This window comes from Ambystoma mexicanum, chromosome 12, assembly GCF_040938575.1.
Source record: "Ambystoma mexicanum isolate Mex_15411 chromosome 12, UKY_AmexF1_1, whole genome shotgun sequence".
Taxonomy (NCBI): Eukaryota; Metazoa; Chordata; class Amphibia; order Caudata; family Ambystomatidae; genus Ambystoma; species Ambystoma mexicanum.
The window spans coordinates 1,165,576,045-1,165,602,656 of NC_090936.1; the positions used below are offsets into that span (position 1 = coordinate 1,165,576,045).

At 43.6% G+C, this 26,612-nt stretch overlaps 1 protein-coding gene across 1 annotated transcript in view; it reads left to right on the forward strand.

Annotated features, from left to right (window-relative positions):
* KICS2 (KICSTOR subunit 2) overlaps positions 1 to 26,612 on the forward strand; it is a 62,400-nt gene that overhangs the window by 29,990 nt on the left and 5,798 nt on the right. The window contains exon 3 of the mRNA XM_069629790.1: positions 1,558 to 1,846. Within this exon, the coding sequence (XP_069485891.1) occupies positions 1,558 to 1,846 (289 nt within the window). The remainder of the gene's footprint in view (positions 1 to 1,557; positions 1,847 to 26,612) is intronic.

The following is a 26,612-nucleotide window of genomic DNA, read 5'->3' on the forward strand; positions in this document are numbered from 1 at the left end:
CTATAATAGTCTTGAAGATGCCCTTATACGTAACGTTTGCCTCATAAAATCAAAAAAAGAAAATATTTGAAACAGACTGGATTGAAAACAGAGCACCAACAATGAACTAGCATCTTTTTTATCATCTTAGATAGGAAATTAAGGCTTTTAATGTTCTCCCTGCTTATTTGTTAAAACATCCTTCAAGATCCCACAGAAATGCAATGTTAAGTTTTTTTTAATTGAATCTACTTCCAACAAGGGAAGCCTTGGGTGCAAGGAAAATATACCAAGACATTTGCACCATTGTAGATTATGTGTTCAAGAAGTGGAAACATTATACCATCTTTTAATTGTTTGTCCACTCCTTCAACTTGGTCGCTAAGATTCTTTTGCTCGATTTTGTTTCAGATGAGTCATTCTTAAATACTGAATTCTTTTGCGACAGGATTCTGAACAGTAATGACATTTCATTGGATATTGCAATTTTTAAATGTTTACAATTGATTTTTATTAAGTGATTGAATATTTGCTGTTTTATCTTTCAATTTGAACCGTATTGTGTATTTTTAATCCTTGTTGTTTTACTGCAAAGTTTTCCTTTTTTTGTAAACCAGAATCAATTAATAAATAATAAAATAAAGAATATCGGTTGTCGGCCCAACGATTCTGCTCAGTTGTTTGTGTTGTGGCTCGACGATATGCGATAACCAATATTATCTATTTCAGCAGGTCATCTATGGGTATTTTCAATGCCCATTCAAATTCCCTATCAATTTGTCTGGCAGAGGGACCATTATGCAAGAAGGATGTACTAGGTGGACCAGTTAATTGTCCTGTGTCATCTTGTGGAGAAAATACTTTGGGAACTGATGGTTTAGTTGTAGATAGGATTGTTTTGTGTGGATGGATGCGTGTCCCGTGGAGCGATTTGTTATTATCTCTTGGTGCCCTGTATCCTGCTGTTTTGGGTTGCTTCCAACAGTGTTGTCCAGGAAGTGTATGAACGTAATGCAGTGATGGAAGCCATTATGGATTCATAGAAATGTCTAAGCATTGGAATTTGTATAAGCAATTAAGTTCTTGAAACAATGGCATTTTGGGGTGTGAGGCAGTGGTGGAACGCACGATTTTAAGTACTGATGTAGCTGCATCCCTAGCCTCCTGATTAGCTGGTGCCACTCCCCCAGGTGCTAATTCATGGGCTCATGAAGAAGAAAGCACAAACAGAAGAGGGTAGGAAAAGATAGAATATCAAAAATAGAACAATGTGTACATCCTTGATGACCTTTTATGATAATTCTTTCAGAATGTACGAACATTTAATAAAATGTTGTTGAAATAAAAAGAAAGCCAACAACTTGTCCCTAATGGATTTGTTAAATACTTGAAATAAACTTTCACATGGAATATGTGGGCTTAGTGTTTTGCAGCATTATTCTTCTATGAATGTTCTGACCTGAGCCAGCGGTTAAACAGAAAAAGTTGTAATGATATTTTAAGACTATACTGCCATCACTTTATTTCTTCACTTTTTTTCAATTCAGTTGTCTCCGCTTAATTTTTCTGTATGCTCAGGTGGCCAGTCGTTCTTCAGTAGGAAGGATTCCATACGGACGATTTACACCTCTCTGTATAATGAGCTGAAGAAGGTGGTGGTGACAGGCCGGAACGCTGCTGGAGGAACCGCGCCTCACTTTGAGGAGCTGCTCTCTCACCTGGCTGAACAACTCTGCTTCTTCATTCAGGCCAGGATGGAAATAGCCGATTTCTACGAGAAGATGTACGCCGTCAGCAGCCAAAAGTTTATCAACTCCGAGGAGCTGGTGAACATATTAGAAACCATTCTGCAAAAGTACAGCTCTCGGTGAGTGCAATTTATTATTATGTTTAACATTTATTTTTGTTTCAAACTGTGAAATATGTCGACTTAATCCTTTTGTTGATCTTGGGATGTATACCATAGGAAATCATTGACGTCTCAGCAGTAAAGCGGTTAAATGAACCACTTACCAGAGAATTATAAATTTGCTCAACAAAGTAGCTAGTTTTAAAAACAAATTCTGTAATATGGTGGTTTGTCCTTTGCATAACTCACTGAAAAGTGCCTTCCCTGTACATCTGTGCCAAAACATCAGTTGAGCAGATAAGTGAACACTTTAGTGATTAGCATCTCGTACATATGTACAGTTCACCAATTCATCAACATGTTAAGTCATCCAGCAAGAGGGCTTACATCCTCCTCCTCTGCCAGATGAAAGTCTTACCGTCTGACTGCCGGGCTTGGGAAAAGATTTGGTAAGCGGGAGCTGAAAGCTCATGGTTATCGGGCATCGCCTAAATGCCGAAAACTACAATGTGGAACGAGGAGCTAGTACATAACGTGCCACAAATCGAACTTCCACATGAGATGCACACTATACTTTTCTTTCGTCCGTAATTTTTTATATATGAACAATTATCAATTATTGATTTTTGATTCAGGCCATCGGGCATCACCCTGTAAGCAGGAGTGCTTCCCTGGGAAAGGAGGCACTTGTATTGTGTGTTTCACAAATATAACTTCCACATTGATATGCAAGCGCATTTTCTCCCCAATCGTAGATGCATTATGCTTTAAATGTGCCCTAAAACTCTGTTATGCACATTTCATAATACAGAGTTAATGTCACTTGAGTATGTTTGTACGATTGCCAGGAGGTCTAGGAAATGAAAAGTTGGGTCTGATGAATATTATGTTAAGCTAATCATGCTGTTCTAGATTACAAGTATAAACTGATTAGCTCACAGCAATGTCAAACCCTACAATGGCCCTAAAGCCTAATCTAGTTAGCAGCAGGATTTAGAAGTTCAAATCTAGACTCGGGCATTGGAGGTGTGCAGAGGTAACTGGATTACTGCACTGGCCTTCTAACCTCAAACAGGAACACTCTAAACTTTGCTCAATTGTTTAACTTTATAACAGAAGGTGGTTTATGGGGGTAACAAAGAGACGGCCTACAATGTTACCATTCTGCATGGGATCCGGCGTAGGGACGATGGGCTGAGGGAGGAGGAGAAATAGTAGGCAAAGCAGTAGAGACAGGAGAAGCATTGCGGGGGTGGGCAGGCGAGGCAGGCAAAAGGTAGTTGTTGAGGTAAGGATAGGGGTGGCGGAATCCTGGGGATGCAGGGCGTGTTGAAGGTGGGGTAGTTTGGGGGTGGAAGGGTGGGGGGTGAGGGGATTTCAGCCAGAACGGTAGTGGTGTTGAACCAGTTATGGGCGGAGGCAGGATGGATGATCTGGAGTGAGGATGGAGGCCTCCATAATTGAGAAAGATACAAGGCCAGCTGTCCATGAGCATGTCTGAGAGTCCATGTCACGACTCTAATGGGGGAAGGAACACCAGGCAGACGGCTAGTCAGCACATGCACGATACAGCCTCAATGAGACTAAGCCACAGCTGTTCTTCTGAAAGCAGTCATGGCCATCAAAACGCATCCCACAACTTAAATGGGGGGGTACATACAGTGCCTCAATACATAAAAAAAATCCCTGTGTGTATATATATTTTTTATTTTTTTTAATTTTGTTATAGCTGAATAAATCAACTTTTCAAAATTACATGATAATTCCATAAAAAGGTCCCAATACATGGTTAGCATACACTTAAGGACATATAGTAAAGAAAGCTGAACGACAACAAATACCACAATTTGCAGAATAATACAATTACTCCAGCACAAGTTACCCTATTAAGAACAATCTCAAAAGATAGAAAACCACATCAACTCATGTACATTCAACCAATTATTAATATGACTGTTCATAAAAAAAATTCACAAGGTAATATAAATTCTAGAAAGTGCACCAGTGCCTTTATAACCGAAAATCTGGTACTGTTGATTAGAGAACTCCATATCTCCAAATCGTCCCATTGCATGTGCACATTTAGCAGATTCGTAAAATGTTTTGCCCGTATGTCTTCCAAAGCGTGGCATGCAACTATCACGTGTTGTAAAGTCTCTTTGACACTGTGACGATTACAAAACCGACAAAAGTTTAGTTCAGGAGGAATAGTCTTCCGCCTCACCAACACTTCTCTCGTAGGCCACAAGTTCATTCTCAAACGCAAGAACTTGGACCGAATTTTCGCAGAGGGACGTTTTAGTAGATAACTTGGCGCTTGACCCAAGCATTTGATGCCAAAGATTTTAGAATTAAAATCTTTATATTGTCTGCAACGTTCATAGTTCTGGATCCACTCCCATTGATAATATTTTGTTTTAGCACGAATTGGGTTCTCCATCAGCAGCTGTAATGATATATCAGCTTCAGACATAGCATTTAATACAAAGCCACGCCATCGACTAGGAAAGGCCAAACCGGAGGAGGTCAAGTAGCCAGCAATCGTACTCATTATATTGTTCTCACCACCACCAAGAATGCATTTCCGAAAGAAAGAACACAGTCTCCATTTGACCCTACTAGATAATGATTTGAGCCCTAGTTCAAAACGCAGCATAGGCAAAGGTAGGCAGTTTGGCAAATTTAGAACCTTTCTCCAAAATGTGGCCTCAAGTTTATCCCAAGCTTGGTCATTAGAATACAGCTTGGATTCTCCACCATATAACAAGATGGGGATGACTTTTTGCTCATAATACATAAACAAATGCCTCAGTGTAAATTTCCCGTACTTATAAACGAGTATTTTCGCCTGTGACAGCAGCATTGACAGTTTTGACTGTAACACAGTCGAGATTATCGATGATGGTATTTTGAATGTATAGGCCCAGATATTTGTATTCTGACACAATTTCTATTGGTTGTTGTTGTAAATACCACACTATGTTTAAGCTCTTAGCTTTCCCTCTTGACTTACAGACTAGAATCTGAGATTTTTCCAAGTTGACTAGAAGTTGGTTCTCCTTAGAATAGTTAGACAATGCAGACAGCAAGTTCTGGAGACCTCTAGGAGTTTGCGATATTAAAACAAGGTCATCCGCGTAAAGCAACCATGGTATGCGCTGACCACCAAGTTCAGGAGCATCCGACAAAGTATGCACGAAATAACTCCCCATATCCAATATAAACAAATTGAATAATATCGATGCTAAGCTGCACCCCTGTTTGAGTCCCAGGAACGTTGAAAAGGAAGAAGATAGAAGACCTTCAAAAGAGAGCCTAACACGCATAGACGTGTCCGTGTGTAGTTGAATGATAATTGACAAGAGAGAAGAAGGGCAACCAAAAACTTTTAACTTATAAAATAATAAGTTTCTGTTAATAGAATCAAAAGCAGAACGAAAATCGATAAACGCAAAATATAAAGGTTGCTTCCTAAGTGCATATTTAGACTTCAACATATTTAATGTGATCATGTTAGGAAGTGTGCCAAGTCCACTTACAAAACCTGATTGGAAAGGATCTCTCTTAAGGCATTTTTTTGTCCAGTTTTTCAGCTCGCGCAAGATCAGCTGAGAAAAGATCTTACCCGGGACATCCTAAAGAGAGATCGGTCTGTAACTTGTTGGGTTGGCCCGTTCACCTTTCTTATAAATCGGGACAACAATAGATTGCTTCCACGACAGGGGAATTCTCTGTGAGGTGTTAACATGATCAAATACGAGACAAAGGATATCCGCCCAGATGTCCGGAAACCGTTTAAGGTGAGCATTGGATAAGCCATCCGGGCCAGGGGCTCTGGAATTGTTGGCTCGCTTGATAAAATACATGATGTCTTCTCTGTCAAAATGTATGTAGAAAGGAGGGAGAGTATCAAATGAGATTTTAGAGAAGTGCACCGGAGGTTCAGCAAATAGTTTAGCATAGTGCTGTATCCACCTTGCTTCAGACACATCATTTGATTGAACCGCCACCTGATGCCCTGCAGTCACTTGATTTATGATGTTCCATGACTGAGCAGTGTTCTTTGAAGCCAAGGTTTTTAATATGCTAATTCCATCAATTTGGTAAAGCTTTGCCCTCCTTCCTCTTACCCAATTTCTATATTTAGTTTTGATACGGGACAGAACAGTTTGTCGCATATGCAAAGGGAGCTTAAGGGCTGCTCTCCTCTCAGAACGTACCCTAGCTTTCTCAAGTCTAATTTGGTGATCAAATATGTGCAGATGGGGGGTTTGTTTCACTTTCTGTTTGATGGACCCCGGTTGGAATGTCTGCATTAGGTCATAATATGGTGTAACTGGCAGAGAGTTTTGGGATGCTCCATCATTAAGTTGAGCGTAATAGTGTGTCCTAAAGGCTCCCAACGAAGACTCGGTCCATATTAATCTATTTCTAGCCGGATTTATGTTATGCGAGCCCATAAGAAAAAAAGGTTTTAATTGGTCGATGCTAACATTTACAGACAGAAGCATACATAACATATTATGGTCGCTCATGTCTGACTCAATTATTTTGAATGCTGTTACCTTGTTAAACATCTGTGCATTAACATACATAAAGTCAATGATGCCCTCGCTGTTAGCACGATGCCAAGTAGATCTTGGTGGCGTGTCTTGTGGGAAGGCACCATTTAACATGAACAAGTTTCGAGATTTGACTAAAGTTGACCACTTACTCAAGCGATTTTTTTCCAATTTGTCTGAAGGGCCTAGGCAATGCAGATTTAAATCACCAGCAAGAATAATAAAATGAGACAAGCCCTCGAGCATCACAATATCGATAGCCTTAACCACAGAATCCAAGAAACACTCATCAGAAATGCGCAGCGGGTTCCAGTACACATTGATAGCGGCACCCACAAAGTCCTTGCCACCGATCTTTGTCATCTGTAGAAAAGCATTTGGAGAAAACCAAGGTTCAATTTTCAGACCGACGGTCTGTTTCACCCCCATCAATAGACCAGAAGTAGGACGTCCCCAAAGACCCTTCTCAGCTGGTATCAGAGTGACATCATAATTGTTCCATGTGGGAACACTAGTAAACCATGACTCTTGTATCATAATTACGTCATGCTCTAATAGCTGTACACTCCCATTATTTAGCAGATGTCTGTTCCCTCTCGAATTCCAGCTTACAAATGACAAACAAGATTCTGTAATTTCAGCATGCTAACGTTGATTGATTTTAAACTCACAAGTGCATGCGGGATGAGACAGCGCTTGATTTTTGTTTGGTGTTTGTTTTAAGTTAGCCGATTGTTGTAAGTGTACAGAAGAGTCTAATAAATCAGATTTAATTTGAAGGGAGAAACCCAGATCCAACAATTGTGATTTGACAGACCAGAGTGTATTTACTACAAGCCTTGAATTAATCCAGAGAGTTGACGCAGTCCAGTTAGAGTTGTTAACAAATTCAACGAGCTCGATGTCAACCGTCCCAATATCATCGAGCTCAGGAATCTCACTAAATATAGCTAGCACCGATGCACGATTCAAGTTATATTGCTTGACAGGTTCAGGCAAACAACTAAGTGTTAAAGCATGGATCGCTGGCTGCTTTGCACAGATGCGCGCACGTTTTGAGGTATCAACCTGAGGCTGCGGGTTCAAGATTGGTTGGACTGGTGGACAGACTTTATCTTGGGTCGTGGGAGGAATCTCAAGGAATTTAATTAACGAAGACTGAATCAACCTTTCGATGTCACTAGCAGACAAGGGCTCAGGTACCGGGGTGTTTTGTGCGTTAACGGCTGATGCCTGAGACACAACTTGTACTGTGCTCACTTTAGTATGAACTTGTGAACTTGCTGTTTGAGGTGATTGTATTGACGTCGTAACAGGTTTATGAACAAGAGCCGTTTCACAAGGTGCGAAAGTTAGACTTTTAAGAGCAGGTTTGGCTACCATATAGTCATCAATTGCTTGCCTTAATTCTTTAAGCCGTACATCCCTGACCCCCGCTCCTGACAAAGTAGCATTATTTTTAGACACGTCAGTAGCCACACGTATCAGCTCATTTAGGGGACTATGGTCTACAACCAGGGGAACTACCACCGGATTTGATTTTGCTTTTTTTGACTGTGCCTGAAGAGCATATTTCTTTGATATTACTTTAGCGGCAGCTAAAGTGGTTGCAGCTGGTATAGACAGGTTCTTCACAAAAGATTTAATTTGTGAGGCACATTTAGTCACAGATTTGATTTTTGTCTTTTTCGGTTGAGAAACAGCTTTATTCAGCCCTGTTTTCACTTGATCAGCTAAGCTTGTGTTGACATCAAACAATGGGTATGGTGTTTTTTTTGCTGTTTAGCTAAAGTTTGGATTGTGGGAATGAAAGGGTCAACTAAAGGTGCTGGAAAACTTGGTATGGGTTGATATGTTTGTTGAAGATTACATGACACTTGAGCCGAGGTTTGAGACATTACAGACTTCTTTTTTTTAAAGATGGAGTCAGCATGCCCCAAACCAGTCAATTTGTTAGAATGTACAAGTTGTTCAGCTAATAGCTGATTTAATTGATCTGAGTGTGCATCGGCTTTTGTAACTAAAACTTCAAACAACTTTGCTAACGCTATAATTGCCGTATTCAAAGAGGTAAGCGCAAATCCTATGTTTACACTCTGTGATTCTGCTCATCCAAACTCTGGCATATTGTGTGAGGGTACTTTCCGTGGAGTTGGAGCTAAAAAGGATAGATTTGCTACAGAATTTGCCACGCTGATGTTCGTGAACAAGATGGGCGATTTGGAAAGATTTTCAGGTAAAGTATGATTTAATAAACCAGAGGCATTTATGTCAAGATCAATTACTGGCACCTCGCCCTCATCCGAAATAAATGTCTTAAAGTTTGATGCATCACTTATAGATATAACAGGACTATAAGCTATTTTATCACACGGCACGCCGGCACCAGTCAGTACGTTATTAAGCAAAATGCTATCTGTAAGCGAGACATTTTCTTTGGCAAACTTTACTATAGGTTCAGTTGAAGAGACAGCTTTTGCAACCTCTCCCGTCAAAACATCCTCCATTACACTATTCTTATTTTGTTGTCCATGTGAAGGATCCTTTTTTGTAGCTGCAATAGATTCAACCAAACAGTCATTTACTTTCAAAGTATTATCCCTGTTATTAGGATCACAGGGGATCTCATAAATGGGTTTAGAACAAAAGGATCGAATGTCCATCCCATCGGATAACACTGCTTTACTTTTGGACATCACTTTTTGAGTCCTCACACGAGGAGTTGAACTCAATCTCGTTTTGTTCAGAGTTTCCGCAGCCACGTTTGGCACGGCATGGATGCTATTCGTGAAAAGAGCAGCAGTAGCAGGAGGCATTCCTGTTTTTAATGAGTTGATGCCTCGTTTCATTTTTACAAGGCACAAACAGTCAGGAACAGATATAATAGCCAAGAGTGGCTTCAATGCAATGTGGAGCACGGACAACTAGGCACTCACCACACTCTTGGACTATCGACCGAAGCAGTAAAGCGTGATGGTTTTATCTTTGCCCTTCAACCGCCCAACAGCCTAACAGAAATGCAGCGCCCTTTTCGCTGCCGGGCTTATTGCCGCGAGGGTGACTCACGGCTCCTGAAATAGTCCTGTAAAGTCACGTGATCCGTCACGTGCTGCGGGCTGGCTCCGCCTCCTCTAGGAAGCGACAAGGAATGAAAATTTCACCAGCAGGAGCTGTGTATAGCTCGCAATGCTGTGCAGACAGTAGAACGTTTTTAAAAGCAAAACGAAGCTTCTTCAAGCAGCAGTCACCCTGCTCGAGCGACTCACGGCTCCTGAAATAGTCCTGTAAAGTCACGTGATCCGTCACGTGCTGCGGGCTGGCTCCGCCTCCTCCAGGAAGCGGCAAGGAATGAAAATTTCACCAGCAGGAGCTGTGTATAGCTCGCAATGCTGTGCAGACAGTAGAACGTTTTTAAAAGCAAAACGAAGCTTCTTCAAGCAGCAGTCACCCTGCTCGAGCGACTCACGGCTCCTGAAATAGTCCTGTAAAGTCACGTGATCCGTCACGTGCTGCGGGCTGGCTCCGCCTCCTCTAGGAAGCGACAAGGAATGAAAATTTCACCAGCAGGAGCTGTGTATAGCTCGCAATGCTGTGCAGACAGTAGAACGTTTTTAAAAGCAAAACGAAGCTTCTTCAAGCAGCAGTCACCCTGCTCGAGCGACTCACGGCTCCTGAAATAGTCCTGTAAAGTCACGTGATCCGTCACGTGCTGCGGGCTGGCTCCGCCTCCTCCAGGAAGCGGCAAGGAATGAAAATTTCACCAGCAGGAGCTGTGTATAGCTCGCAATGCTGTGCAGACAGTAGAACGTTTTTAAAAGCAAAACAAAGCTTCTTCAAGCAGCAGTCACCCTGCTCGAGCGACTCACGGCTCCTGAAATAGTCCTGTAAAGTCACGTGATCCGTCACGTGCTGCGGGCTGGCTTCGCCTCCTCCAGGAAGCGGCAAGGAATGAAAATTTCACCAGCAGGAGCTGTGTAAAGCTCGCAATGCTGTGCAGACAGTAGAACGTTTTTAAAAGCAAAACGAAGCTTCTTCAAGCAGCAGTGTGTATATATTGCTACATTGTGTGCTGCTCGGTTGTCTTTCGGTAGTTTATTTTACTTTAATTATTTGTATAGTGCAACAATGGACCCATGGGCATGAGGGCACTGACGAACAAAAAAGCAGGCGGTCAGTAAAGGGAACTGATACTGAGAACGAAAAGCAAAAGCCCTAAAGAAGAAGCCATGAACACAATTGGGCAAACGGCCATGTTTTCAGTTTTTATTTATTTATTTATTTTTAACGGCTCAAGCTTGTTCTGGAACCTAGGATCGGATGGGAGATCATTTCAAGTCGTGGGGGCAGCCACTGAGAAAGCCCCCTTTTCTGTCTTCCTGGATCTGCATCTAGGGATCACAATTAAGATTGTTGGATCCAAGGGCTCTGCTGGGGGCCTTTTTCACAATAAATTCCTTCAGATAACATGGCATAATGCACAGTGTATTTGCGCCTCCACTGGCAGCCAGTGCAAGGCTCTTCTAGCCTCTGTAACATGATTGCGTCTGGACAGGCTCAGGACGACCCTCACAGCACCACTTTGTATAACTTGAAGTCTATTGACTTCTGCTTTGCTAAGACCAGCCAAAATACTAGAGCAATAATCTAATTTGGAACCCACGATGGCTCTTACTAGAGTCTGGGCATAAGCCTGCGTTATAAGAGCACGCAGGTGAGCAAAAGGTTTGATGTAATACGCGGCGGCAGAGACCAGGCTCCCTAGATGAGCCTTCATGGTGAGACTCTGGTTGAAGGTAACCCCTAATCATTTGACTTTCTTAAGGGGGATAATCGTCACGTCGCCTAATTGTAAAACATCATAGGCCGAACCCAATTTGGACAAAGTTGACTGCGTACCAATAATCAGAAGTTCGGTCTTTGGTCTATTGAGTGCCAAGCTGTTTCAGATGATCCAATTTTCAATGCTAGCGTAAGCTTTATTCAAATTTTCTTCATCTTGAACGTGAGAGCCAGACAGGGGGGGGGAAGACACACTGCGTGTCGTCAACAAAGTTGGTAAACCAAATCCCTTCCTGTTCCAGCAATGCGAAAAAAAGGGCCATACAAATATTGTACAAGCATGGGGAAATGCTTGCCCCCTGTGGGACGCCAAATTCGATCGATACTGCAACAGCCTCAGCTATCTCGGAACAGACTCTACTTTCTCAGTTATTGAGAAAAGATGCAACCCAATGAGTCGCAGTGGGGGAGAAGTTTGCCACAGGATGGTCTACCAGGTCGATTGCTGCTGTGAGATCCAGAAGCATAAGCATAGAAGAGAGTCCCTTATCCATTCTCTCAAGGAGCCTGGGTTTTATTTCTTTTAGCGCTTTCTCTGTGCAGTGGCCTACTCTAAATCTGGATTGTGGGCAATTAAGGACAGGGCAATTGTTAAGACGTTGGACAATTTGCCTGAATGCTACCCGATCCAGGATTTTCAGTAGGAATGCAGTATTAGTTATAGGCCTATAATTTAAACGATCTCCCGTTGGTAGACCCCGTTTTTTAAGTAATGGAGTCACCCAGGATTGTATTAGGTCTTCTGGCACACGCCCCTCCAAGAGCGAAGCATTCACAAATTAGCAAATTGCAGTGAGCAGGGTACAGGTTATGATGATAACGGCTGAGCAGGGGTCTCCTTTGCAACTAGTGGTTTTAAGGTGAGCCACTACCCCTGCCTATTCCTCCAGGGAAATGGGAGGAAAGTTAAATTGTGGACTAGAGGAGCATCTTTTAAAGCAGTCAGTGCTCGGCTTGCTCAGGTCTGACAAAGCGGCATCTTTCTTAAGTGATATATTAGCCTTGATGCCCTTCAATTTCTTTACCATAGCATCCTGGATGCTCCGACACCAGACTCTGTCTTTCACAACTAGACCGGTGTCAGCAGTAATGGTAGACTCCTTGTCATTGAAAAAGTTTTTTTTTTTTTCGCATCCAGTATTGCAGATTTATATGCCCTGGCAGTGCCTTTGTACACCGCAAGATAACCTGGCATGGGATTGCCTTTCCAGCAATAGAAATGTTTCAGCATGTTGGATTTTAACTTTTGAAGATCTGTGGAAAACCAAGGTTTGTTTTTGACCACACTTTTCTGAGTTTCTCCAGGGCCAGAGTATTGGTGATGGATGACAATCAAGCCTTTTAGCTTCCCCACCACCGTATTTGTAGGTGAGAAATTTATATTGTTGCTCAACAGCGGTGCAATTCTGGCCTGTGTGAGTAGCCTGGGGTTTCTGCCAATAATACCGGGCATATCCTTATTTCTAGAAATACCAGGGACGTCTGCCTGAATGGAAAAGTATATAAATACATGGTCAGACCAGGGACAGGGTGATACCTGTAGGTCTTTAGTTACCACATTGATGGCAGAAACCCAATCCAACGTGTGCCCAAGGCTGTGCGTGGAGAGCCGGTTTCTTTGGTCCAGACCTAAGTTGGCCAGGGCTGTCTCCAGCTCTATTCTCCTTTGGTCATCCTTTATGTCCTAGCCAAAAATTAAAATCGCCCATCAATAAAAAAACTAGAGTGGGATTTGAGACGGGATACTAAATGATTGGATAATGCTGTCATGAAATCTTCAGTAAGGGAGGGAGGCCTATTGTTCAGGAGTATGTTTAGTTCGGCATGAAGACCAATTTCTACCTGTAAAGATTCAATACCATCCATTATGGTTCCAACCTTTTCCCAAACTGTAAGTGAAGATTTAAAAATCAGGGCCACTCCCCCACCTCTGCCCTCCAATCTATCCACCCTTAACATGGAATAACCCTTGGGAATTAGCAGGTTCAGTTAGGGGCCCACTGCACTATGGGCCCATGTTTCATTGAATGCACAGATGTCTGTGTCCAAGAGCTTGATGTAAAATGCAATCTCCGAAGCATGTTTCACCATGGATCTGGTGTTCAGAAGTAAGCAGGACAATTATTTTTATTTTTTTATTTATTGCAGGACAATTTATGAACCAGAGACACGAGACAGCTTTCTTTTAGGGATACTGGGTCCGCTCTCTGTGTTACTTGCAAAGTAAAACTTGGATCAACAGCAGGGGCTGTTATAAATAACTGGGGTCCTGCATACGGCGGGCCTTACACTAGGAGCATTCGGTAAGTTGTGCTAAAACGCTGGATGCGCCAAAATTAGTAGTGTTGTTATTAGAACAGAAATTGGCTGCATGAATATTCTGTGGGTGAGCGGGGAGAAGGGGTTACTGCTAAGCACTTAATAGGACTCACCGGTAGTTGAAGTTTTCTAGGGGGGCCCCTGAGTGGCGAAAATATTTCTAGCAGCAGCTATTGCTGCTAGAACTTATGTGAGTCCCATGGCTCCCTTGCGTCAACGGACCGGCACAGACTGGCTTGACATCTTCGCGCCGGCACGTTCGTGCCGGGTTTCAAGGAAAATGGACACCCAAACTACAAGTGTTTATGGGAAGTGTGGTTTTACACCACAAAGTGCGTGCAGAGTAACGGAGGCACTCTTAAATCGCACTTGGCTACCGGAATAACAAGATAGTTTTTGAAGAGCAAGCATACAAATCAAGATGAAGTCAGAAAGAGAATTTTAAAATCACAAAGCAATATAAAATCAAGTATTTAAAATGAACGATAAAAGCAGGAAATAAATTGACAGGAGCGCAGACGTAAGCTTTGGCGAATTGTCTATAAGTAAACTCTTAACCAGCAAAGGTTATGTTTTCTTTTCTTTATTAACAATTGCGTCACTTAAAACATTGGGTTATCTAAAAGAAGTGTCTCTTGCAGCTAATTCCACCTTTTGGCCCCACTCGGGGGGGGGGGGGGGCTCTTATAACTTGTTTGGTTTTATCAGACCACAGTCTCCCAAAGGATTCTGTTTGCTGTTTCCTAGAGGTCCCCATCGCTCTTTTAGCCTGATATGGGCATGTTTCTAAGACTTTCACCAGCCTCTTGGGTTTGTCAAGCAAGCGTTTTGCGGAGACTTCCACCAGCCACTCTGTTTATTCGACCAAGACCAGCTCCATGCAAGGGTGCATGCCAAAGCATCCATCGTGCGCCTTACCCTGAAGCGGATGCTATTGTGCCACTTCTGGCACGGCCTGCAGATCCTGCACTGCTTTTGCTACCTGACATATGCTTTCTCTGAGTGCTCCATCCTTTTTCATGCTCACTTTCTGTGCTTCTCAGTGGCATAGGAATTACCTCCTTCTTTCTCCTGGTCCCTACTGATTTTAGGCTTTCACCCTGCTCTTTTTTGTCTGTGTGTTAGGGAGATTTAACGTTTTTATGCTTCGTCCCCTCTCCTAGTGAGTCCCCCAGTACTGTTTGTTGGACTACTTCTTTTTCTTTAATCCTGAATGAGTGGAGACTTTTTCCAGTAATTAATTCTTATGGGCTGTCTTTTGGAACTCTATTCTTTGTATTTTATCTATCCTATGGAGTCTATTTTTCTCCATAGCTATTAAAGGCACCTGTATGTTACTATGGTAACACACAGCTCCTAAGGGTTCTCCCTTGAGATTCTTTTCTTGATCATATTTATTTATTTATTACTTATAAATCGTGGCCACTGACCCGGAGCTTAAGGGCGCTAGGCAAACGAGACATGTACAACAAATAACCCCTCTAAATGACAGTACTGGTATATCGCGTACTCTGGGAACTAAGAAAGGGCGTTAGTTAAACAAAAGGGTTTTTAAGCCCTTTCTAAATACTCTAATGGAGGTCTCTTCTCTAAGATTAACAGGCAGTCCATTCCAAATGGCTGGAGCAGCAGAAAAGAAGGCTCAGTGTTTCACCTGTGTTAACCTACATGCGTTTTTTTTTTAGCAGCAAGCAATTGGTTGATCTCGGGCTATAATTACTGGTTTTAGGGTTCAGGCCATCCTTGAGGTAAGACGGGCCAGAGGTTTTCATACAGTTGAACGTGATCACCATTAGCCGGAAACAGATTATTTTGTTAATAGGAAGCCAGTGTAGGTCTCTTCTGGTATCTGAAAAATCTCTTTTACGGTCAGCAATGACTCTTACTGCATTATTCTACAGTCTGTTAATTTCACCTTTCGGTAGACCCTCCAAAAGGCTGCTACAATAGTCTATTTTAGAGCTTATTAATGCACATGCAAGAGTTTGGCAGCTTGTCCCCAAAAGAAAAGGTTGGGCATAAGACAGGAGTTTAATATAATATGCTGAGGAGACAACAAGGCTACTAACCTGTGCCTTCATGTTCAAGTTACAATCCAAAAACACCCTAGCCTTTTACCTTCTTTTTGACCTCTATAATACAATTCCCAATTCAGAGTTTTGTGCACTGACCTTCCAGTTTACGAGTTTTTGGTTCTGTCCCTACTAGCATTAACTCTGTTTTGCTCGTATTCTGTGACAGACCATTCGCTCATATCCATTTGTGGATAAGATCATAAATCCTGTTAATGTTAATTTCGTCTTTTGACAAGACACCAGTGAGGGGGATGACACACCGGCTGTCATCGGCATAATTCATAAACTCAATGCTGTTGGTGTCTAGAAAGTCCAGGAATGGAACGGTAAAAATATTATAAAATATGGGGGGGGAGGCAAGCTCCCTGCAGTACTCCCTGTGCCAGTTCTTTCAGGAAAGCATCAGCTATGTCTTTGCTAACTCTCCAGAAACGTCCCCCTAAGAACGATTTGACCTCATAGAGTAACTACAGTTCTTAAGGATAGTGTGTCTCCTAAAACGTCATAGTCTGAGAGATTGGCACACAACACCTTAAGTGGCGTGCCAAAGGGATACCTAGTAACCCCCTACAATCTCCTAGTTATGGTTGGTGGCAGTGGATGTGTTCTACCAACTATTCTGTAATTTCTGTACTGCAGGCTATGTCCATAGCCTCGGTAGTGCACAATAGGGGCACCCAAGTAACATCTTGGGGCCTCCCTTCCTTTTTCGCCATTACTAGCTTGGTTGTTCTTTGTGAGCCCTTCTACCATTCTGGGATGGGAGGCCTGAGTGTGTGTTTTGCCTTCGGCGAGAACCCTTGGGTGTCCCTTACTGGGCTCCAGAGTGTCAGGGCAGGCCGGAAGTGGGGGATGAGTTTTCCACCGCCGTGCCCTTTGCCAGAGTGCCTAAATAGAACCAGCTCCCACTGGGGGTCTGGCTGCCCTGATTGGACAGCCAAACACTTGTAAATTGCTGAGGGAGATTGCAGAGGCGTGTGTGCTGGAACTGTATAAAAGGCGAGGCTCCTGGAGTGAAAAGCAAGTCGACCACCGGAAGCTGAAGTAACGAAGAAGAAGACAACCAGAGACTCCTGCAGACCCTATGCAATACTGTGAAGTGACCACTGCTGTCCTGACCCTGTTTTGTGTGCCTGTTCTCTGTGCGACAGAGGAACTCCAAAGAGGACAAATGTTTATTTGAGCCGTGTCCTGAGGTCCTGTGAGTTTCCAGAGTTGCAGAGCCCCAATACCAGGAGACATGCCCATTTTGAGTGCATCATTGTGGAAAGGTCGAATCCATGAAAATCTTTGCTGAGCCCTTAAGGGCACTCCAGAGATCCGATCGAACTTGCCCAGACCCCCTCATCAGAGTGCAGGATTGCAGGAAGCGAAGAAGATTGACTGGGCGAATTGCGACCTTTTGTTGTGCTGCACCAAAACCTCAGTGACCAGAGAAGTTGCTGCATCACGTGCTAGAGATCCTCCCTTGAGACTGCTGCTGAGAGATCCTGTCCATTGTCCAGCCTTCTTGTCATCAGAACAAGGAATCCGGAGGTCGCGGGGGGTGGTCGGGGTCCAGAGCTGCAACATCACGGCGCATCCACCACAAGCGTTTTCCTCTAACCTAAGGTACTGTGGGGAAAAAGGTAGTGCTTACCTTATTCCAGAAAGTCGCTCCAGTGTTGCTCCAAGAAACTTAAGAAGGACACACTTGGCTCCTGCCCAGGACTTCCTATCGCTGACACCTACGTTAGTGCAACTGCCGGAGATACTCTCGCCGACATCCTCTTTGTCGTTCTTTCTCCTGATTTAGGGGACCCTACGTATGGTTGCTCTGCTCTCTCCCCACTCTTCCTCGCACATCAATGCTGGCACCTGCTGCAAGGTCTTTCTTGCCTTCTCCTCGACTTCCAGGGTCATCATAAATGTCTATCGAAATGGTACCGTCCTGGTACAAGGGCCTCAAACCATCTCCTTTTTGATAAGCTCCCCCCTCGTCTTATCAACTTTCCACCTTATGCCTCAATGGCTCCCTTGTCAACTGTACCTACAGCCTCCCGGCCTACTAGGCACACCGTGGCTACATTGCCTCTTCCTTGTCACACTGCCTGTCTTACTATGGCTCCTCTGACGTTTTCTACTATCCTGGCTCCCTTACCCACAATCTCTGCACTGACATCCTTGTCAGCCTCTTCCACACTGGTGTCCTTTCCACCCATTGCCGATGCATCTGGAGTACCCTTGCCCCCTGTGGCCCCTCATTCACTGGCTCCCTTTACCACTGTCCCTGCTCCCTTGCCTTCACTCCCTTGGGCCCCTCTGCCTTCTCTATTGCCGACGCATCTGGGGCGCCCTTGCCCCCTGTGGCCCCTCATTCACTGGCTCCCTTTACCACTGTCCCTGCTCCCTTGCCTTCACTCCCTTGGGCCCCTCTGCCTTCTCTTGTGTCTATCAATCAGGCACCAATGCCGCTTACGGGGGGGGAGAGGCCTCTGTCCCCTGCACCTCCCACCCCGTAAATATTTAAAAAATGGCAATCTGCTCCATGTTGCCAGCTTAACTCTCGCTCCACCGTTGAGCACTCCTCTGACATCTGCCACCTCCTTGAACACCTGGACCTTGATGTTCTTGCTCTCACTGAGACCTGGTTTAAAGGCCGCTCTGTCACAAGTTTTGACAAACTTCTCCCTGAAGGCTTCACAATCCTCTCTAAACCCAGGCTCAACAGGCCAGGAGGAGGTGTTGCCCTGATCTTTCCTGAGTTGATCACTGTATCCACCATTCCCACTCAGGCTTATTCCTCCTTCGAATGCCGGGTCTGCAGTCTTTGTCTCTTTCTCGCTTTCTCTCTTTCTTTCTCTCTTGCTCTCTTTTCTGCGAGGCCCTTGCTGCACACTTCACCTCCAAAACACAGGACATCTTTTCCTCTCTCTCCCCTGCACCCACTCTTGCACCATCATCTCCTTGGCCCCCCCCCCCCCTTGACCGTCCCCACCACGCCCCCTCTTCTTACCACCCATTCCCCTGTCACACCTGAGGAGGTTTTCAGACCGGTCCGATCTATGAAATCCTCTACCAAACAGGTGAAGGCTTGCCGTCAAGGACAACATTGACTCTCTAGCTCCAGCCTTGCCAGACCACAGTAACCTCTGTCGCCACTGGAGTTTTCCCCACTTCTCTCAAGCATTAACTTGTACACCCTCTGCTAAAAAACCCAACCCTCAGCCGACCCCTCTATTACGGCTAATTATCGCCCGACCTCTATCACTCCTTTCCTGGGAAAATTCCTGGAGAAGTTGGCTATTTCTCCGCTTACCCTCCACACTGAATCTGTTGGTTGTGTAGTGGGGCAATTATTGACTAGAGAGCATGTTCAGGCTTGGCCCCCTTGCCTTCCTCAGAAGAAACCAACTTCGAAGATAAGAAAGGACACATTTGAAACTGCACTTTAAATTCTTCTGGAATGGCAATTGGCACAAATGATATTTATTTTGCGCCATACAAGTAGGGAACAGGCAAGGCATTAGCTTGCACAATTAGTGTGTTTTTAAAATAGAATAGATTAGGTGATAGGAAGGCGTGTACACAAGATAGGGTCTCAATAGGGCAGAACAACTGTAGGCAGATAAGGTAGCTGATACCATTACGGATAAATATAATGTGACATGCATGAATCAGGAACTCGGTAGATAGCAAAATAAATGCAGAGGAAAATAACGTGACAAGCAGTTGCCATTTTAAAACTGCACCAAACAGCAGAGAATTAAACACTGCAGCTTTAAGAGAGGACCCAGTTAAGCACGCTATTTGAGCAAATACATTTAATTCAGGAAAATCGTGTTGTGGCTGGACGTAGCTGCTTCCAAGGAATGTGAATGGCCAAGACTCGTAGGGGAGGGTTACATGGCGGAACAAGATACCATTTTGTGCATCCAACTGTCTAGGTAAATCAAGTTGCAATAACATGGCTGACTATTTGAAGTCTATGGGGCGAACTGAACATCCCAGTAAATTTCATAAGTAGTTGGCAGATTGTCTCAGCGATCGGCTAGGTGTGACAGAGAAATGTGGATACTGCTAAAAGACAAATAATTACAGCGCACATGGTGAAAGCAGAATAATTATAACAGTATTCATAAATGTGTCAAGAACAGAATGGCGCCGGTACTGTTGCGAGGATAAGGAGGACCGCAATTATTAGAAGTGGTCCTTGAGACTCGGCGACATCATGGCGGAGATAACATGGGCTGATTTATTTAAGAACAAAGGCGATACGCTTGCCTTCTCCTCCCATCTACATAAAACATGTCATCATGTCGCCAGTTTACGGAGAGTGTGACCGCATGCAAACCGATTAGCACATGTCCTTTTCACTGCAGAAGTAATTTAAAGCCTACCAATAATATTCAAGCATGAGGATGTAGCACATTTTTATGGGATGGTTTATGGGTGGTATCTTAAATAATTGTCCAATCATTATTGTTGGACATATAGAATTATATATGTAGCTTAGTAAAGGGAACCAATGACCAGGAGCTGTGACATCAAAATAGTTCTATAAACTGCTATTTCCTGTTAAGATGTGGAGAAAATCTTGAGAGAGCTTGGCTGTTCTTGTTTTTCCCCCCAGTTTTACGTTGCAATTAAAGCTGGGTTACCTTGCATTTGGAATACCACAATCCACTCTGTGTTGTCTCTTTATTGGCAAATACAAGTTAGAGGGCTTTTGACCTCTGTTTCAGTTGTCTCCATGACCATCAGTCTGGCTTTAGAGCACCCAGAGGCATGGAAACTGTTCTTCTGAACACCCGTAAAGACCTGCTCTCACATCTTGATTCTAACTCTCCCTATGTCCTTATTCTTCTTGACCTCGCCTATGCGTTCAATACGGTAAACCAGAAGATCCTGATGTACCATTTCCATGATACCATGGGAATCACAGATCCGGCCCCGGCGTGTCTAGCATCCTTTCTCTCTGACCATCCTTCCCATGTGGAACTTGGGTCCTTTCTCTCCGCTATCACTCTCTCTACTTGTGATGTTCCCCAGGGATCTAATCCATCCCCCTGGTTTTTCAATGTCTTCATGGCCCCTTTGGCCAGCAAGATCTCTGCCTTCACCTCCAACTTTCAGTGTTATGCGGACAGCACACAGCTCTCTTTCAGGCTACCCTCGGCCTCCTCCTCCTGCTCGCTCTTTCCTGACTGCCTGTCCGCAATTAAGTCCTGGTGTGCTGCTGATGATCTCTGCCTTAATGCCAGTAAGACCGAGATCATCCTCATTGGGACCCCTGCTCCCACTTTCCTTTCTCACTCTGGCCAGCCTCCCTTGGTCCTGGGCCCTAACCCACCAGTGAGGCAAAAAATCTGGGGGTCATCTTCGACTCTACTCTCTCCTTCTCTTCTCACATCTTGGACACCTCCAAAAAGTCCCATCTGTCACCAACTGCACCTCTTGGCATCTTTTGCACTTTTGCACACTTTGCATATGTAGACGCTAGTAACTGTTTTGTTTTATGTATTGTGAAGTACCGTATTGTTTGTATGAGGATATACTCATCTGTCTTATGTCGACCACATTTGTGTAGTATTGTATTTTCTGTATATGGATATATTGACTTGTTTTTAATATCTATTCTATTCAACTGATTTTGTTTTACTATTGATGCATATGTATTCAAAGCTTTGTAAAGGTTTTTTTTTTTTTTTTTTTTGAAACCATAAAAAAAAGAAATAATTACTTTGTGGGTGCGCAGTATTACTGATGGAACTGTCAATCACCTGTAACAATTTTATGCATTCAGAAACTACGAACTGAGAAGTGACCCTTTGAAAAGTATACCCATGTGTGTTGGTTTATTGTGCTAAATATCTACCAGTAACTCTTGTTTAAATATAATAAATCTATAATTTAACATACATTTATTTGTGAGTGTTTCTTTGGTGTGCATTACTGACTAGGTTCAGTGTACTTACCTACAGCTCACATCTTCCACTTAAGATGAGCCTGACTGCACTGCCACTCTACCAAGGTCCTTGAGTAGTACAGACTGATACTAAGAGTTGGAGATCTACACACCACTGGGATAGCTAACTAAAGTCTTCCCTCCAAGTGGGACTTCAGGAAAACTCCCGTAACACTCATCAATTGGGTTTCCTTTTTCAAATAAGTTAAGTCGGAGTTGAAGAGACTATGTAAGTTAGAAAAGGTCCAGAAGATTTTATTATTGTTGTCCAAATGAGCCACAAAAATTTATGACGAGGTAAAATTGCTACGACTTCTGTTTCCCATGTGCTGAGGCAGTAAGTGATTCATTAGATAGCATATCAGATAGCATAGTGTGAGAACAGCGGCTGGCAGCTGACTCCACTCACCAGTCCTACTCATATGGAGCGACATGTTGCCTAATAGAGCTTTGAAGGTGAAATGAGGTGAAATGAGGGGCCATATCCGTGTCTTGTATGATGTTGTAGCACACACATGGAGACATAAAAATGATAACGGTGAAAGTCGACCAGGCCAGCAGGCGTTTATACCCATCGGTACGACTGGAGCACGCTTGTCGCACTGCTTCACAGAAATATTGCGCAACCATCATGCGTTTTGGTACTTTACTTTGTTGACCGTGATTTTAATCCATCTTCTGCTACAGGACCATAATGTTTTCCCCCTTCTAAAAGAAAATACATTTCAGTTTAAAAAAGAAGGTGGGTGAGGCGCGCACTCCCGGTCCTGGTCAATTGAACCTGTTGCAAAAAATAAGTAGCTGGGTCACATCCCAAAATGGACAAATATTCACAGGGTTAGATCCCTTCTGCTGCAAATCAGGTACTTAGTATTAACAGGGTTAGATCCCTTGCTGCAAATCAGGTACTCAGTAATAACAGGGTTAGATCCCTCAGCTGCAGTTCTGTGGTCTGTAGTTGTTCTCCTCCTAGCGCTTTCTTATCTCAAATAATCATCAGGGAGGCTGTTGAGCAGGTGTGTCTAATTAGACTCAAAGGATTCTGGTAGCTGTAGTGAAAACGTTTTTTTCTGTTCAGGTGACCAGCAACCGACACCCCTCCAAAGCACAAGTCCTTCCCAAATTTGGGGGAGGGGAGAGAACCATCTTTATGATTCTCCAAAGTGGGGCACAGTCACCCCGTGGCGCTGCCTCTGGAGCCCGGGACTCCCATAGCATTCAGTACAAAAAAGAAGGTGGGTGAGGCGCGCACTCCCGGTCCTGGTCAATTGAACCTGTTGCAAAAAATAAGTAGCTGGGTCACATCCCAAAATGGACAAATATTCACAGGGTTAGATCCCTTCTGCTGCAAATCAGGTACTTAGTATTAACAGGGTTAGATCCCTTGCTGCAAATCAGGTACTCAGTAATAACAGGGTTAGATCCCTCAGCTGCAGTTCTGTGGTCTGTAGTTGTTCTCCCTGATGATTATTTGAGATAAGAAAGCGCTAGGAGGAGAACAACCACAGACCACAGAACTGCAGCTGAGGGATCTAACCCTGTTATTACTGACTACCTGATTTGCAGCAAGGGATCTAACCCTGTTAATACTGACTACCTGATTTGCAGCAAGGGATCTAACCCTGTTAATACTGAGTACCTGATTTTCAGCAGAAGGGATCTAACCCTGTGAATATTTGTCCATTTTGGGATGTGACCCAGCTACCCATTTTTTGCAACAGGTTTAATTGACCAGGACCGGGAGTGAGCGCCTCACCCACCTTCTTTTTTGTACTGAATGCTATGGGAGTCCCGGGCTCCAGAGGCAGCGCCACGGGGTGACTGTGCCCCACTTTGGAGAATCATAAAGATGGTTCTCTCCCCTCCCCCAAATTTGGGAAGGACTTGTGCTTTGGAGGGGTGTCGGTTGCTGGCAACCTGAACAGAAAAAAACTTTTTTTCACTACAGCTACCAGAATCCTTTGAGTCTAATTAGACACACCTGCTTAACAGCCTCCCTGATGATTATTTGAGATAAGAAAGCGCTAGGAGGAGAACAACCACAGACCACAGAACTGCAGCTGAGGGATCTAACCCTGTTATTACTGACTACCTGATTTGCAGCAAGGGATCTAACCCTGTTAATACTGACTACCTGATTTGCAGCAAGGGATCTAACCCTGTTAATACTGAGTACCTGATTTTCAGCAGAAGGGATCTAACCCTGTGAATATTTGTCCATTTTGGGATGTGACCCAGCTACCCATTTTTTGCAACAGGTTTAATTGACCAGGACCGGGAGTGCGCGCCTCACCCACCTTCTTTTTTGTACATTTCAGTTTAGGTCTACTCGATCGAACATTTTTGAGCTTTTCCAATTTGACCGAAATCCTTTTGGTAGTTTCTTTGTTCTAGAATGCGTGGGGGAGAAACCCCCACCCCCGGGGCCACCTCATACCTCCTCCTACCCTTACCTATTCCCTTACCCCACACCATAATAAATATATATATATATATATATATATTTTCTTTTTTTTTTTTCTTTATTTTTTTTTTTTAATTAAATTTGACCAAAATTACCCCCAAAAAAGATCCCAATTCGGTCAAATTTAAAAGGTCAATTTATTTCTGATCAAGTATGCTAATATCTTATTTTCATTAAGTGTTTTCTTCACAGTCCTCAATGACACATTGTCTGTCTTTTACTTTAAGTAAACCCTGTTTCAGCGCCACATCTCCATCCCACCCAGATTCTTCAATTTCTTCAACACTTGATGCAGAGGACTCATGTATTACTTCTACATTTGACAGTTTGTGCTTCTTTTTCTCCTGTAAACCATTCTTTTCAAGAATTTTGGTGGATTGATGATCACTCCCAAAACACAGACGCCACGGAGGGCTGCCTGACAAAGGCCACCCTTGCATGGTCACTGTCCCTGTCTCTCCACTTTCAAGGCATCTCCCACCATCCCCGATCCTGCACAACCTGCCCCTTTGCACTCAATCTCCCGTTCTAGCGACACTTTCTTGCCTCTCCAGCTGCTGCGCGTCTCTAGATTTCATTAGGGGCAGCACAACTGTTCCATGTCGTTCCATCGCCTGTTTTTATTTTGCCGCAAAAACTCATCAAAACCCCCCTTCCCACCTATTTAGAATCTAGCCCCGAAACACCCAGAAACCTTATATCCCTCTACCCACCCCCATATTTTTCGATGTTTTTTTTCATTAAAAAACCTGCGGCAAAAAATGCAGCAAAAAAAAAACAGCGCGATGAAAGGACGTCGTACCAGCACAACAAGCTATTGTACATCAGTCTTTCGCTGGCATTTTAGTTAATGCTGCCTTTGCAGTCTGTAGACTGCTATATCTACTGACTTCTCCTTTTCTACCCCTACAAAACAAATGTTGACTTTCACAACAGTAGCAGATTTGATGTGTGCCTGTTTCTTGCCCATGTTTCTTCGAATGGTTTTAATTCATTTTTTTAATGCATCATAACAGTCAAGCTAATACCATACTACTCTTAAATATAGGCTATTGTTATTCTTCTGGATCGCAACCATTAAATTATCACCCAGTTTCTCTTCTCTATCTAAACTGCTTGGGAGAATTGCACACACAGATTCTGTTTTTCTGAATTGCTGCAACTTCTTTGCCTTGCAATCTGGTTTTCGTTGGTCATTCTACTTAAAGAACAAGTTTGGTAGTGTCTATCATTGTAGTTATTTCTCCTCATCAGAAGCCCCTTTTAGTGCTTTTGAATAGTCATGTTGCTCTTTACATTGTTGCTTGTGCTACCTCTTCACTTTCTGTCCTCTGGCATTGCTTTGGGTTGGTTTGCGTAGCCTACTTTGGTTGTGTAACTGTTGGTTCTCGCTCTTCAACTTGTTTATTTCCTGCTTTTTTTTTTTCTTCCTCTGAGGATGTTACTTACTGATGTCTCTGCTGTTGGTAACTCTAAGCCATCTCTTCCTTCTCTTCCTCCAAGTCCTGCCTGCCTTGGGGTATTCTCTTCTACAGCAGATGTTAAAATTGCAAACCCCTTCATACCATCTTCGCTACAACCTCCAGGTCATGGTGTTCCTTCCTCGTCCTACTCCGTATTGTTATTTCGTCCTGATGTCACATCCTCTGTCACTTCATATCACCTTTTCAGGGGTTGAAAGTAAGATTCGATGAGCAGGAGCTAAAACCAGCTCCTAGGTGTCAGACATAACCCAGTTGGCAGGAGCTACCTCTGGAGGGGCAGTAGCACGTAGACGGCGCACTGCGAATCTTACTTCCTCATGAGATGCACACATCATCGTGTTGGCCATTATGTATGATGAATTATATTTATATGCATCCTAACATTTCTTTATTTAAATTCTAAAATAATTAATGAACGTCACACATGCATGTTTGTAAGGCACCAGTTGGCCTAGTGAGACAAACGCAGCTCTTGGTCGCTGCTGGTTTTAAGGTTACAAGGCTCTTCTAGGGTGGAATCAGGAGCTAAATAGCTCCCAGCAATTTCAAATCCTGCCTCATCCTTTCCTTTTGGGTTTCATGGCCTCCTCCTTTTGACTTCCACTCCCAGGTCCAGGTCCTGATGTTATCTTGTCCTCCTAAACTACCACCCCCTCTGTTGTTCCCTTAACTCTTGCTGCCTTCTCCAGCCCTCTTCTTCTCTCTGTTTATTTTATTTTACATTTTTAAAGCGCTCACACAGCCCGTGGGCATCGAGGCGCAGTTACAGGAATTGTTTTTGTTTATTTAGTTGCGTAATTGTTTTTGTCTTAGTTGCATATTTATAACGCGCTTAAACACCCAGAGGTTTCTAAGTGCGGACCCGGGGATCGAACCTGTGTTGTTTCATGTCCTCTTGCTTCCAAGGCGCGCACGTTGGTGCTGAGCTATCCTCCCGGGTCACAACTACTGTCTGCTCTTACTCGCTGATATCAGTCACCACTTCCTCCTTGGCCCCATTAACTTTCAGCACCTCTTTCTTCTCACCACTGCCGCTACCCCAATTTGCTACTCTTTTTCTTTATGTCAAAATGCCTTTGTCTCATTGTAACGAT